This window comes from Taurulus bubalis, assembly GCF_910589615.1.
Source record: "Taurulus bubalis genome assembly, chromosome: 7".
NCBI lineage: Eukaryota > Metazoa > Chordata > Actinopteri > Perciformes > Cottidae > Taurulus > Taurulus bubalis.
Window position 1 is genome coordinate 3,290,803 of NC_136595.1, and position 12,428 is coordinate 3,303,230.

At 42.8% G+C, this 12,428-nt stretch overlaps 1 protein-coding gene across 1 annotated transcript in view; it reads left to right on the top strand.

Moving 5' to 3' along the window:
• Window positions 1-12,428, top strand: part of naaladl2 (N-acetylated alpha-linked acidic dipeptidase like 2) — a gene marked incomplete at both ends in the record, with an annotated part of 281,105 nt that overhangs the window by 250,729 nt on the left and 17,948 nt on the right. Inside the window, one exon of the mRNA XM_079221477.1 lies at window positions 2,833-2,926. Coding sequence (XP_079077603.1) covers window positions 2,833-2,926 — 94 coding nt within the window. The remainder of the gene's footprint in view (window positions 1-2,832; window positions 2,927-12,428) is intronic.

Consider the following 12,428-nt stretch of genomic DNA (forward strand, 5'->3'; position numbering starts at 1 on the left):
GTCCAGATTGAAATGTGGAGAATCCATGCAAAATGTTGCTTTCATACTAAATTGACAACAGCTGTCATGTTAGGGGGAGAAAACATAATTGGAACACCTTTGGCTGCAGTGTGAGTAAAAATTTATGGATTTCCCTGCCTGGGCTGGCACCCCATACTGAGAAACTTCATCCAAATCATAGTGTATGTCTGGCTCTGCTCTCAGTGATGTGTCTTTCATCTTGATGCAAACATTGCCACTGATGGCTTCTCTCTCTCAGCAGACTTAGCAAGACATCAGCAAGTGTAACATCACTGCAGCTTGCTGTTTTAACCAACTACTCTGTATCAAATCACTGCTTGGATTATTGATTATCGATCCCCTTATTCCACACCTAGGCTGTATCGATCTCACAGGAAATACACCTCTCGCTGTAATGCAAGGAAATTGTATTTCTCAGTGCCACACTATAATTGGATTAACTTTTATGAATCAAGGATCACATGCATCAAGGATCACATGCATCACTGCAAGATACAGTGATTCTTCTCTTGCACTTCTATGGTATGACCAAGTTGATTAGCGGACTTAATCTTTCGACAACCCAGAGTTCAGAGCAGGAAGAAGAAGCAAAGTTGTAGTCTTACACCCTTCCATTAGAGCAGCTACCCACCCTAAACTTTATAGAGACAAATTAGTTCACGCATTTGTTAGTTCTAGATTAGATTCATGTAACTCCTTATTATCAGGCTACTTTAATAAGTCTCTTAAATTTCACCGGTTGATCCAGAATGCTGCAGCTCATGTACTGTCATGTAACAAAAACTAAGAAAAGAGATCACATTACTCCTGTATTAGCTACTCTCCACTAGCTCCCCGTAAAATCAAGAATCAAATTTAAAATCCTCTTAATTGGTGATGCACCATCATATGTTAAGGAGCTTATAGTACCGTATTACCACACTATAGAGCGGCGCTCACTGAATGCAGGGCTACTTGTGGTTCCTAGAGTCTTAAAAAGTAGGATGGGAGCCAGAACCTTCCGTTATCAAGCTCCTCTTCTGTCAAACCAGCTTCCACTTTCAATCCAGGGGGCAGACAGTCACCTAATTTAAGTAGAGTAGAATTTCCTCTTTGATGGCGCTTCTAGTTATAGTGCTGGCTCAGTTTTCCTTGGTCCAGCCCCTAGATATGCTGCTTTTGGCCTAGACTGCTGGGGGACATCTTAACCTTTTAAGCCCTGCGGGACCTATATAGGTCCTTTTTTTATAAAATTTTAATTAAACTGTGTAAAACATTACAATAATCATGAACAAATATATTGATGCTACACATCAAATTAAACAAGAGAACCTGGGCTACAATAATTAGTCAGCCATTTCAACACAACTCAAACACCAACTAAAATAATTATTAAAATAAAATAGTTATAATTTTGTCACGAGTCAGCCCACTCTGCATGTTTCCGGAACTAGCAGCCCTGATAGCTTGGTGCTATCAGAAAAAGACAAATAGCAAAAAGCAAGACATTCCAAATCTATTCACTAAATCCCTCTGCTGCAAAGCATCACTGAGATATGAACCAAAGAACACAGCAACATAAATCGCTGAGTCAGCAAATTTTTAAAAAAATTGAGAAAATAGCAAATATAAGAAAAAATGCAGTTCCCTCAGTACTAATACAAGTTTATTGAACATCATAAGTCATATACAAGTGAAATATAAGGTTTGCTACATGAAAAAATTCAAATGTCACAGATGTGCGAAAATATGCGCAAATGTGCCGAAATGCTAATTTTGCATTCTCGCCTGAATTCTCTCTGTACTTTACCCAATCTGACTTTGTTCTGCTTCACTTTTTCAAGTGAAAACAGTGCAGAGAGACTGTTCACATATTGTGCTATGATTTGGGAGAGACTCAGGGTGAAGCATCATTTCAAGGAGATAATCATCCTGAAAGTGCTTTTTTCTATAGGCGGACCTGGAACTTCTATTTGTTCTGTGTTTCAATCTTTATTTACTCTTAGCCAGCAACATATATACGAATATTTACACATCTGACCAAAAGCTCACAAGGGTTGCCTTTATTATAACACCAAAATTATTCAAATAGCCCTTGTGGTTGCAGAGATACACCCTTTTTAGTTTGGGTATGCTATTTCGAGCTAAATCCTAAAAAATGCCTTGGTGCTTAACGGGGCTTAAAGGATACACTGAGCTCCTCTCTCCCTCTCTCCTTCTGGATGAATTCCTGTCTCTTCAATGCACATTACTAAACACTACTTCTTCCCCAGAGTCTTTGTGCTTTCTCGCCTCAAGTTTCCATGGATCGTGGCTGTGTCTGGATCCGGTCTTGCCCCCTGCCATGGCGAGCCCTGCTGATGCCCCTCCTCTCTATTTCCTTCTGTTTTATGGATCGTTGTCCATGCCTACTACTCATTATATAAATAATTTCTGTCATATTCATTGAATGTGCTGTAACTCTGTTACATTGTTCATTCTGTACGCATGACATATATTGCTTCTGTCCAACCTGGGAGAGGGATCGTCCTCTGTTGATCTCTTGAAGGTTTCTTCCCTTTTTTCCCTGTGAATGGCTTTTTTAGTTTTTTGGGGGGAGTTTTTCCTGATCGATGCGAGGTCCCGCGACAGTGATGTCGTATGTGTATAGATTGTAAAGCCCTCCGAGGCAAATTTGTAATTTGTGCTTCGGGGCTATACAAAATAAATTTAATTGAATCTCTTTTTGTCATTTGAGTTGCCTCTGTTGCCTGCAATTATATGATACATAAATGCATCAGTGATGCAAAATAACTATCTTCATTCAAATCCCCTTTGGCTGTGTTTCTACAGATGACAGCAGAAGCCATTCTTCGCCTGGTCAATGATCCTGTGCTGCCATTCTACCCTCTAGACATTGCCCTGGATGTTCAAAACAAACTCAAAGGTAACACTGATAATGATAGAATGATAGTGATGGTAATGTAAATCAGTCAGGTAATCTTGAGGAGACTTCTGACCTGAGAACAAGTACAAGAGTCATCAAACACATCAGATAAACCTTAAAAATATCCAAGGAAAATAACTTCTTTGGGGATAATTCGCAGAGGATTTCATTTAAGCGGGCCATAGTACCTGAAACTAGGTCTGCATTGTGGACTATGACAGACAGGGTTTAGTTGCTATAGTAATGATGGCAATGTTACAAAATATCTCTATTCTGTGTGCAGACATAAATATATATTTTTTTTATACATATATATATATATTTATATATAGATATTATAGATCAGATATAAATATATACTAGAAATAAATTAAAGAAGAAGGGAGAAATGTTTCTACCTAAGGCTGTAAATACTTATGTACATGTCATATTTTCGTTCTTTATTTTTAATAGATTTGCAAAGATTTCCCCAAAACCCTTTTCACTTTGTCATTAAGGGGTGTTGTGTGTAGAATGTTAAGGAAAAAAATGAATTTAATCCATTTTGGAATAAGGCTGTAACATAACAAAATGTGGAAACATTTTGTGAGGTCAATCAACCGCGGACTGGGAGAGGTAAGATGCCCTGAACTACTGAACTACGCTGTGGTCTGAACTACGCTGTCTGTGAGAGATTTAAAGTGCAGCACCTGTGTGCGTCAGCATTAAGCCCCTCCCAATGCAAAAAAAAATAAACGAGCATGATCAACGCCGCAAAAAAAAATAAACGAGCATGATCAACGCCGTTAATAGTCGCCGTTAATAGTTTGCTGCGCAGCAAACGCAGCAAACTATTAACGGCAGACATATTTTGCAGAGTGGGTTCAGCGTGTCAGACTCGCCTGTAGCAATAAACCCGTACTTCAAGTACGACTCCTGATAATGTCTTTTGAATGCAGCTTTCTTTTTCTTGGACATTATATAGGCTTTTCTTCTTTGTCTCCTTATTGGGCCTTTTCCCCTTGCCAAAAAAGCCCTCCAAAGACGTTTTTTCTAAGTTCTAAGTTGGATGTGTGTTTCTTCCTACACCTGATCTCAATGCTGGGTGAAGCCTTCTGGCTGAAATATTGATTCCAGCCACTACCCTGCCCCTCAGACCCTTACATGTGTTAAATTAATACATCATTCAACCTCCATTTGGTGAGGCCGGGCTGGCCACCAAACACAAACGAGAGACCCATGAGTGTGCACATAACTTTCTGGCATGCAAAAATCACTTTGTCAACATACACAAACATCCATAATCCTACACAAACACCCACAAGCCTTTTCCATTGACTAACTCTCCCATAAGAATGGTTTAGTTCATGTGTTTAGCTAAATGTATCTACTCTGATTCCACAGCAGTGGAGGAGAGCAGAGAGTTGATATACATGTAAGCAAACTTTGGTATATCAATTGAAAGTTCTATGCTAACTCTCCATTCTATGCTAACTTTTTTGGTGTGACTAGTGATATTTTTGATGCAATAACACTCTGATGACATCCACAACTTGCAAGGTATACCTGGTAGAGAACTCCGTAATGTTAATGTCGGGTACAGTAAGCCTACAGTGGAATTTGATGTACTGTATAATTGCTGCGGCACCACAGCACCGCAGTGTGTCTGGTGATTTGTTGGATAGGGGAATAATATATCAAATCAGTTTTAAGATAGACATTGATTGTCAATACAGACACGTGTTAAATTCAGGCAAGTTGTCCTCTGTGTATGAGGTGTATCAAGTGATTGACACACACATGTATGCCCAAAGATTGCAACTTGCATAGTAACAAAAACACTTAAGTACTTTAGTTGAGGTCTGAATTAGACTCTGTATAAATGTACATTGTCCAATATTCAGTAGTTAGCATGCGGTACAACCTCTCAGGAACTCATTCATTCACAGTCTCAGAGCGTGCAAAGACTCTTTCTTGAATATTAAGATAACCTTTGAAAGACGATGCACAACAGACGCTTTGATACATTTAGTCTGCGTGACTAAATTACCTCTGTAATTTAGCAGTCTTCACTTGCAAACTCTGAATAAATAAAGTGTTGCTTTTGTTACGCACCAAGAAAGACCCACTAGTACAGGAGTCGTCAAACTGAGATTTATAAATAGATAATCAATATAGTATTTGAGTTCTTCTGCACCACATATGTGTGGATTTAGAATAAGAAAATGCACACTATACAACAGTGATTCTCAACTGGTCTGGCTGCAGAACCAACCATCACCTGTGAATGACAAGCCAAATCGAATGACCCAAATCGAAGAAAATGTTCAACTTCTCAAATTGATTTAATGAAAAGATAGTGCAGTTTGAACCTGAGATAGTGCTGAATATCACAGTAAACACGAAACACAGTTTCCAAAAAAAAAAAAAAAAAGTCCATCTTAAGGACACCAAGTAATACAACATGCATACAAATTCAGTAACTTTTTTAAACAGACTTAACAGTGCTTTTGTGCACAAAAGTCCAACTACTGAGAACTAGTCTCAAAAAGACTAAAATGATGTAACTTTAGCTGAGAATACTCACTCACTGAAACTATGGCAACTAACGCTGCACTATGGAAACAAATTCAGTGTCTTGAAGAGCAGCTTTTATCCACAGACTCAAAATAAATTAAACAAAAAGAGAATCTTAAAAAAAAAGATTCAAGTATACAAAATTAACTTTTCTTCTAATTACCTTATCAATAGGTAAATACTGAAAAACATTGTAATTTCAATAAAATGAAGCGGCACTCACTTTAACCTCAGGTTCAACACTGAACTAGACCTGAGTCTGGAGGAATTCATCATGGGAGAACTGGGGATGGTTTTTGCTCCTGACAAGAGTCTCAAAGTATGCTGTGTTCACACAAGCGAGTAGATTACATGCAAAGTCAATGCACAGACGCGTATGGATGCAAATAACACACATTTTCTCGATGCAGTGTGAATGAGCCCCCGACACAAGGGCGTTTGATGTTCCGACGTTTGTGGGACTTCCACAACATGTACAAATCAGAAAGAGTGGTTATTTCTTCCATGGTGGGAGGCGGCAGTAAACTCACAGAAGTAAAGCATGGTGTGAACGCAGCATTAAGGAGTGTGAATCGGTGGCACTCTCCTTCAAAATAAAAGCACCGGATTGTTTGTAGTTTTGCCAAACTGTTTCGAAAGGACCAAAGTAATACTGCATCTAATTATTTGGACTTGTGGGAACAGGCTTTATTTTTTATTACAGCTGTTTTATAACACACAATTGGACATCATATCCATGCACGTCATTTATGCTTACATTCAGTTTAACTATTTTCATCAGCTGTGTGCCTACAAAAAGAGGCTGCTTTGTGACAGCTTTTGGGTTCTTTATTGTGGTTATTAAATTGGTATTAAATGATAACATTTAATGTTGTCCAGGTGTCCAGGTGGCATTTTAAATGTCTTGAAGTTATAAATCTGACTTGATGAAATGTGTAGCTACTATCAATGATTCATACCAAGCAGCTATCGTTTCAGGGAACAGGTGAGAAAAAACCTTTTCCTCCGCTGGTTAAAAATACATAGAAGCTCCAGATGGACAGAAAGAAGAAGGGGAGGTGTGTGTGTGCGTGTGCGTGTGCGTGCACGTGTGCGGTTGTTCGTGTGTGTGTGTGCGTGTGCGCGTGCGCGTGTGCGTGTGTGTGTGTGTGTGTGTGCGTGCGAACAGATAGTGAGGCCTGTTAAATTCTGAGTGGGTTGTTTAAGGACAGTGGTTACAGGCTAAAAGCTGGCATTTAGATACTAAGATTTAAACGCCTTTTAATTCAAACCAATAATTCATAATTTGTTTCAGAAAAGATAATTGAGGTCAAATCTAAGGGCGCAGTTTCCAGATTGATTCAAAAGTAGTTCAGCAACTGAATTTGCTTTAATTGCACCGCATACCGTCTTCTTCTCCTTATGTGGAATGTTAAAAATCTTTGAGAAAACCCATTGCACTCCAAAAGCTAAAGGAGCAGAGGTTAGCTCGGAGAGGGAGCAGGACGTTGACTGTAAACCAACAAAATGCAGAAATTGCATTTCCCTGGACAGAGGCTGTCATTACAGGAGCTGCGTACTTGTCAAGAAACCAGGTGATCTCCCTTCTGTGTTTATAGAAGTGTGTGTGTAAGTAGAAGTTGGTGGAGGTCATCATGAATGAGCCAGTAAAGTATACTGCGTGTGGACAAGTAAGGGAAGACATATGTCCTCATACTGTGAACCATATTATATTTGGAGTCTATTAAAAAATTAGTATATTAGTGTCTCAGCCGCCCCCCTGCGGCAGAGGGCCAGTGATATTTAATGGATTCTTCACAGCCGCTGTGGAGCACTGCAGTATTCATGACTAGCAGTCATGAAGGAGACTCAGATGAAACAACCAGAGCTAATTGAAACCCCCCCAAAACCTTTTGTTCAACTTTTTAAATCACTATTCCCCTTTTCTCTTTTTATATAAAACTGCCTTTGGTCTAGTCTGATCTGACATAAATCTCTAAAGTGATAGTGTAAATGTACTGAAGTGATAGTGCTCAGTAGCGGAGCTGCCTTTGGTCCTCAACTGCAGTACCAAAGAAAGGCAGAACAGGCTGTTGTTAGTCCTGGTTAGAACTATAATACACTGGAAAAAAAAACAAAGTAACGGCGTGTGCTCATATGCATGAACTATTTATTACACCTGGATGTCACTTAAAACCTATTGTATGATGTACATTTTGAATTTGGTGAATAAAAAACAAACATAGTTAGATTGAAGGTAGAGATAGGGGGAGAATGTGAACTATGAAACCCAGCAGTGTGACTTCAGAATGTAAATAAATATTGGCTAAAGATGGGTGGCGATAAATGTGCCAGAGCCACTGTGAGCATCCAGAAAAAAGCTGAAATACTTATTAAAATCTATATTTTTAAGTCTCTGAACTCTTCAGGAAGGCTGAACAGCATTCTTTCACAGAAACACTCTCATTTGCCATTTTGATGATTTGGCAAAAAGCGCCGTATATAGGTACAGACACATCAGAAAGGGACACAGCAGGATTCATCTGTGCATATGAATTATGAGAGAGAAGAAGCTTTGTGACGCTACTCTTAGGGCAAGTTAACATACTATTGTATTACAAACCATTCAATCAAGTATCTCCCAAAGTTACAGTTTTTAGTATGGAATATCCTTTTGTGTCTCAACACGATGTCTCCTTACTGGGCCACGGCTACCTGCAGGTAAAGGTTTGTTTGTGGGACACAGCACCTACACAATAAACCTTGCACAAGCCTCCTTCTATTAATGGTCATTTTGAATTTGCATGGAATGAGGCCTGACTATTTTGGCCCTCATCTGTCTGTTACAGTACATTTGAGAGGACTCCTTCACAGCCAGTAAGGTGAGGAAGAATGATTACAAATGGCCTTTGACTTTTTTAATTTAAGGAAATAAAAAAAAGAATTCTCTACCTCCTTCTGCTGATATCTCAAAAAGTGGTAGCGTTTCCATGAAATGATTCATATAATGAGAGTAGTAGGCATGATGAAAAATCAGCAACAGTGGATGTAATTTAATAATAATATAATAATAATAATAATATTGGCAATATTAATAGCAATGCAACTAATACAAATAATGATAATAGCAGGAGGTGTCGGGCAGGACCGGGGTCCAGATATAGCCATATCCATGTAAAGCACAAAGACTCCAGGGAAGAAGTAGAGTTAGTAATGTGCATTGAAGGGACATGAATGCACACAGAAGGAGTTACCAGTTACAACAGAGTTACTACAATACTCCTGTCATTGCAGGACAAACATGTACTCCTCTACAAACACTGAACTTGCTGATCTCCATCGACAGTAAGCGCATTGCGTCACTTCCGGTTTCACCGTGTGTGTGTGTGTTAGCCGATAACGTACTTGTCTCAGCTGCAGCTAAACCAAGCTGCAGCTGAGCCGCAAGGGGTCATAGACCCCTGCGGCAGCACACTTTATGGACTCCTGCGGGCTTATGACCTAGATTTAGTTGGAATGCTTCAGCAATGAAGCATTCCAACTATTGTTCTTCAAATCTTTATTAGTTGGAACGCTTCAGCAGTCCAACTATTGTTCTTCAAATCTTTATTAAACTTATTCAACTTTCGCTTCTTCTGTACGTATTTTGGACCTCTTCTCCTTCATATATTCAGCTACATAAACCGTTCAGCTATTAAATTATTCAGCTACTTACGCTATATCTTTTTATGTTTTTAACTATTCAACTTTTTGAATTATTAAGGTTTTTATGAAAATTTCAAATCATGTTCAACTTTCAAAGCTTACAGGTTCTGCATTCGTTCAGCGAAAGACACCTTTTAAAATGTTGACCTTCAGCTATTATTCTGTAATTTCAGATTTTTTATATCTTTTGTAGTTTTTTAACTGTTTTTGTTTTATGCTTTTTTAGCAACTTTCTGCGTTTAACATGGGTGTGTATTGCGCAGCTCAGAGTGAGTGATGTCACAGCTAGAGTGTGGAGAGACTTCAGGATTTCGCAGAAAAAATATCTGACTTTTGCCATTGAAAAGTATTCTTAAAATCCCGGGTGGTTATGGGAAGTGAAAGTCCAGAATGCAATGAGTTATAATTAAAAAGTATTTAATAAAAGAATGATCACAAAAACAGCTTATGCATTCCCGAACGTGGTCCCTCCTTCCTCTGCGAAATTTACCGACTACGTCCGTTCCGCTCGCATCACCGGAGAGAGAGACCGCTCGCCACATGCAGTTAGTTTATATTTCCCAGTCGCGGAGCCTAGAGCCGTTCCTATTGGTTAAAAGTCCTGTTTTAACACCTGGAGTGTCGCTTTACTTGTTCATTGGCCCGCAGCTTCAGTGGCGGAGCTATTCTTCTTCTTCTTTAGAAAAGAGTAGATTCCATCATCTTTTTTATTACGGTCACGTGCACGTTCATATTACCACACGCACACACGCAACAGTGCACGTATTATCATGTGCACGCGCGAATGGCCGTGCACATGGTAATACACTGTATAGTGCACTGTCGCGTTCACATTTTTAACTCCAGAAAAATATCAAGCTTGTCAGTGTGTTCGGCAGAGTCGTTCCTCTCTGTTCATTAAAACCACAGTCCCGTCTCCCGCTGTGACACAGTAACAGGTGTTTCAAGTTAGCCAATCAGGGCTGTCACCATGACAACACACACGCACGCACAAATAAAACACACGCACGCACAAATAAACGAGTTGCTATGTATGTTGGATGTTGCTGTCTGCTCGTAAGTCCCCACCCCCGGTTTCCGCCCACTGCCACGCCCCTCTCCTTCATCCCAGCTGTTGTGCATTGCCTTGATCACCGGCAGGTGATTTAGGGACCACTGCATACCTGGCTCATTTGTCGGGTTGTTCCAGTTCCAGTCTGGTTTGCTGCTTCAAGAGCATTGACTACAGGAGCGGTTGAGTTGCCCTCCCGACTCTGGAGCGGTGTCCGTCCGGCGTGCTTCAGGAGCATTGTTCACAAGAGCGGTTGAGTTGCCCTCCCGACTCTGGAGCGGTATCCGGCCGGCGTGCTTCAGGAACATTGTTCACAAGAGCGGTAGAGTTGCCCTCCCGACTCTGGAGCAGGGGAGGTGGATCCCCTTTTGTTCGCTGGACATTACCGGTGGTATTTGCTTGTGTCTATTCGTTGTGTTTTGTTTTTGTCGCAATAAAGTCCGCCCTAGGAACTTGAACTGCTGCGTCTGTGCATTTGGGTCCTCAACACCACACACCGCTTAACAGAACAACCCGACCAATGATGACGGACCCAGCCGCCGCAGCAGCATCGCTTTCTGCAGATCAGCTACAGGGAGCGGTTGCCTCGCAGGGCGCTCTCCTCGGCCAACACCAGCAGGTGTTGCAGGACTTACTGAACTCCCAGCGTACCATCGGATCCCAGATGGAGGAGATCGGAGGCATGTTGCACAACCTCTCGTTGCGCCGCCCCGCCGCCACGGAGCCGGTCCCGGAGGACGAGGAGTCCGCCTGCACCCGGGAGTCCTTTGTTCCCTCTCCTGTGCCTTATGGTGGAGCGTCTGGGGAGTACCGAGGGTTCATGCTCCAGTGTCGGTTTGTTTTCACCCAGCAGCCCCGCACGTACGCCTCGGACAATGCAAAGGTGGCATATACGGTGGGTTTGTTACGTGGTAAGGCGCTGGTCTGGGCTGAGGCATGGCTCCACAGACGCCCTGCTCGGGTCTCCTACGAGCGCTTCAAGGAGGCTTTCGAGAGCGTATTCGACCACCCGGTGTACACCCGGGACGTTGTACAGCGCCTGCTCGGTCTCCGCCAGGGGTCCACCAGCGCAGCAGAATACTCCGTGGATTTCCAGATTCTGGCGGCGGAGTCGGGTTGGGGGAATGAGGCGCTGAAGGGGATATACCGCTGCAGTCTGTCGGAGCTTCTGAGAGATGAACTGGCCGTCCGGGACGAACCGGATTCCTTAGAGGAGCTCATCGCTCTCACAGTCAGGATGGACAGCCGTATTCGGGAACGCCGTCGGGAGAGGAACTACCGGTCTTCCAATCCGGTGCGCCAGTTTTCTTCCGCTCCCGGCTCTCAGCCTCCGAGCCCGGTCGGACGGTACGGCCAGGAGCGCGCCCGCTCTCCTTCCTCGGTCCCTCCCCCGTTGGACCCGGAGCCGATGCAGCTCGGGCGGATTCACCTCTCTCCGGAGGAGAGAGAGAGAGACGCCTCCGCACAGGAAGCTGCCTGTACCGCAGTACAGGCAGGAGTCGGACACCGCAGGGCCGTGTGCTCCGCTCGGCCAAAAGAGAGAGCTTTGTCAGTAGGAGTGGGGGTGCTGGCGAGTGGGTCAAGGAGAATTCCCCATTCTGAGTCTCGGTCATTATTTCCTGCCACCCTGAGGCTGTCATCGGGCCCTGTGCACCTGTCAGCCCTCATTGATTCCGGGGCTGAACAGAACTTTTTGGACACTGACTTTATTAGGAGCCAAGGGATTCCTGTGGAGGCGCTCGAGCGCACTCTGCTGGTAAGCGCATTGGATGGTAGTTCACTGGCGGAGATAACACACTGGACTCAGCCAATTTCCCTGCACGTGTCTGGCAATCACAGCCAGAGTACCCGGTTCTATGCGTTTCCGTCCCCCCAGACACCCTTGGTTCTGGGACTTCCCTGGCTCAGGGAGCATAATCCTCAGATTGATTGGGCTGGAGGTAGGATCACCGGTTGGAGTTCTGCCTGTCATTCTCGCTGCCTCAGATCTGCGCTGCCCCGTCAGGTTATTCCTCCCAGCAGGCCTGACACCGGTCCTGGCCTCGTCGCAGTGCCTCAGGAGTATGTGGATTTGGGAGAGGCGTTCAGCAAGGAGCGGGCTCTTTCACTTCCCCCTCATCGTCCATACGATTGTGCCATTGACCTGCTCCCGGGCGCTCCACTTCCCTCGAGCCGGTTATATAATCTCTCCCGGCCAGAACGTGAGTCTAT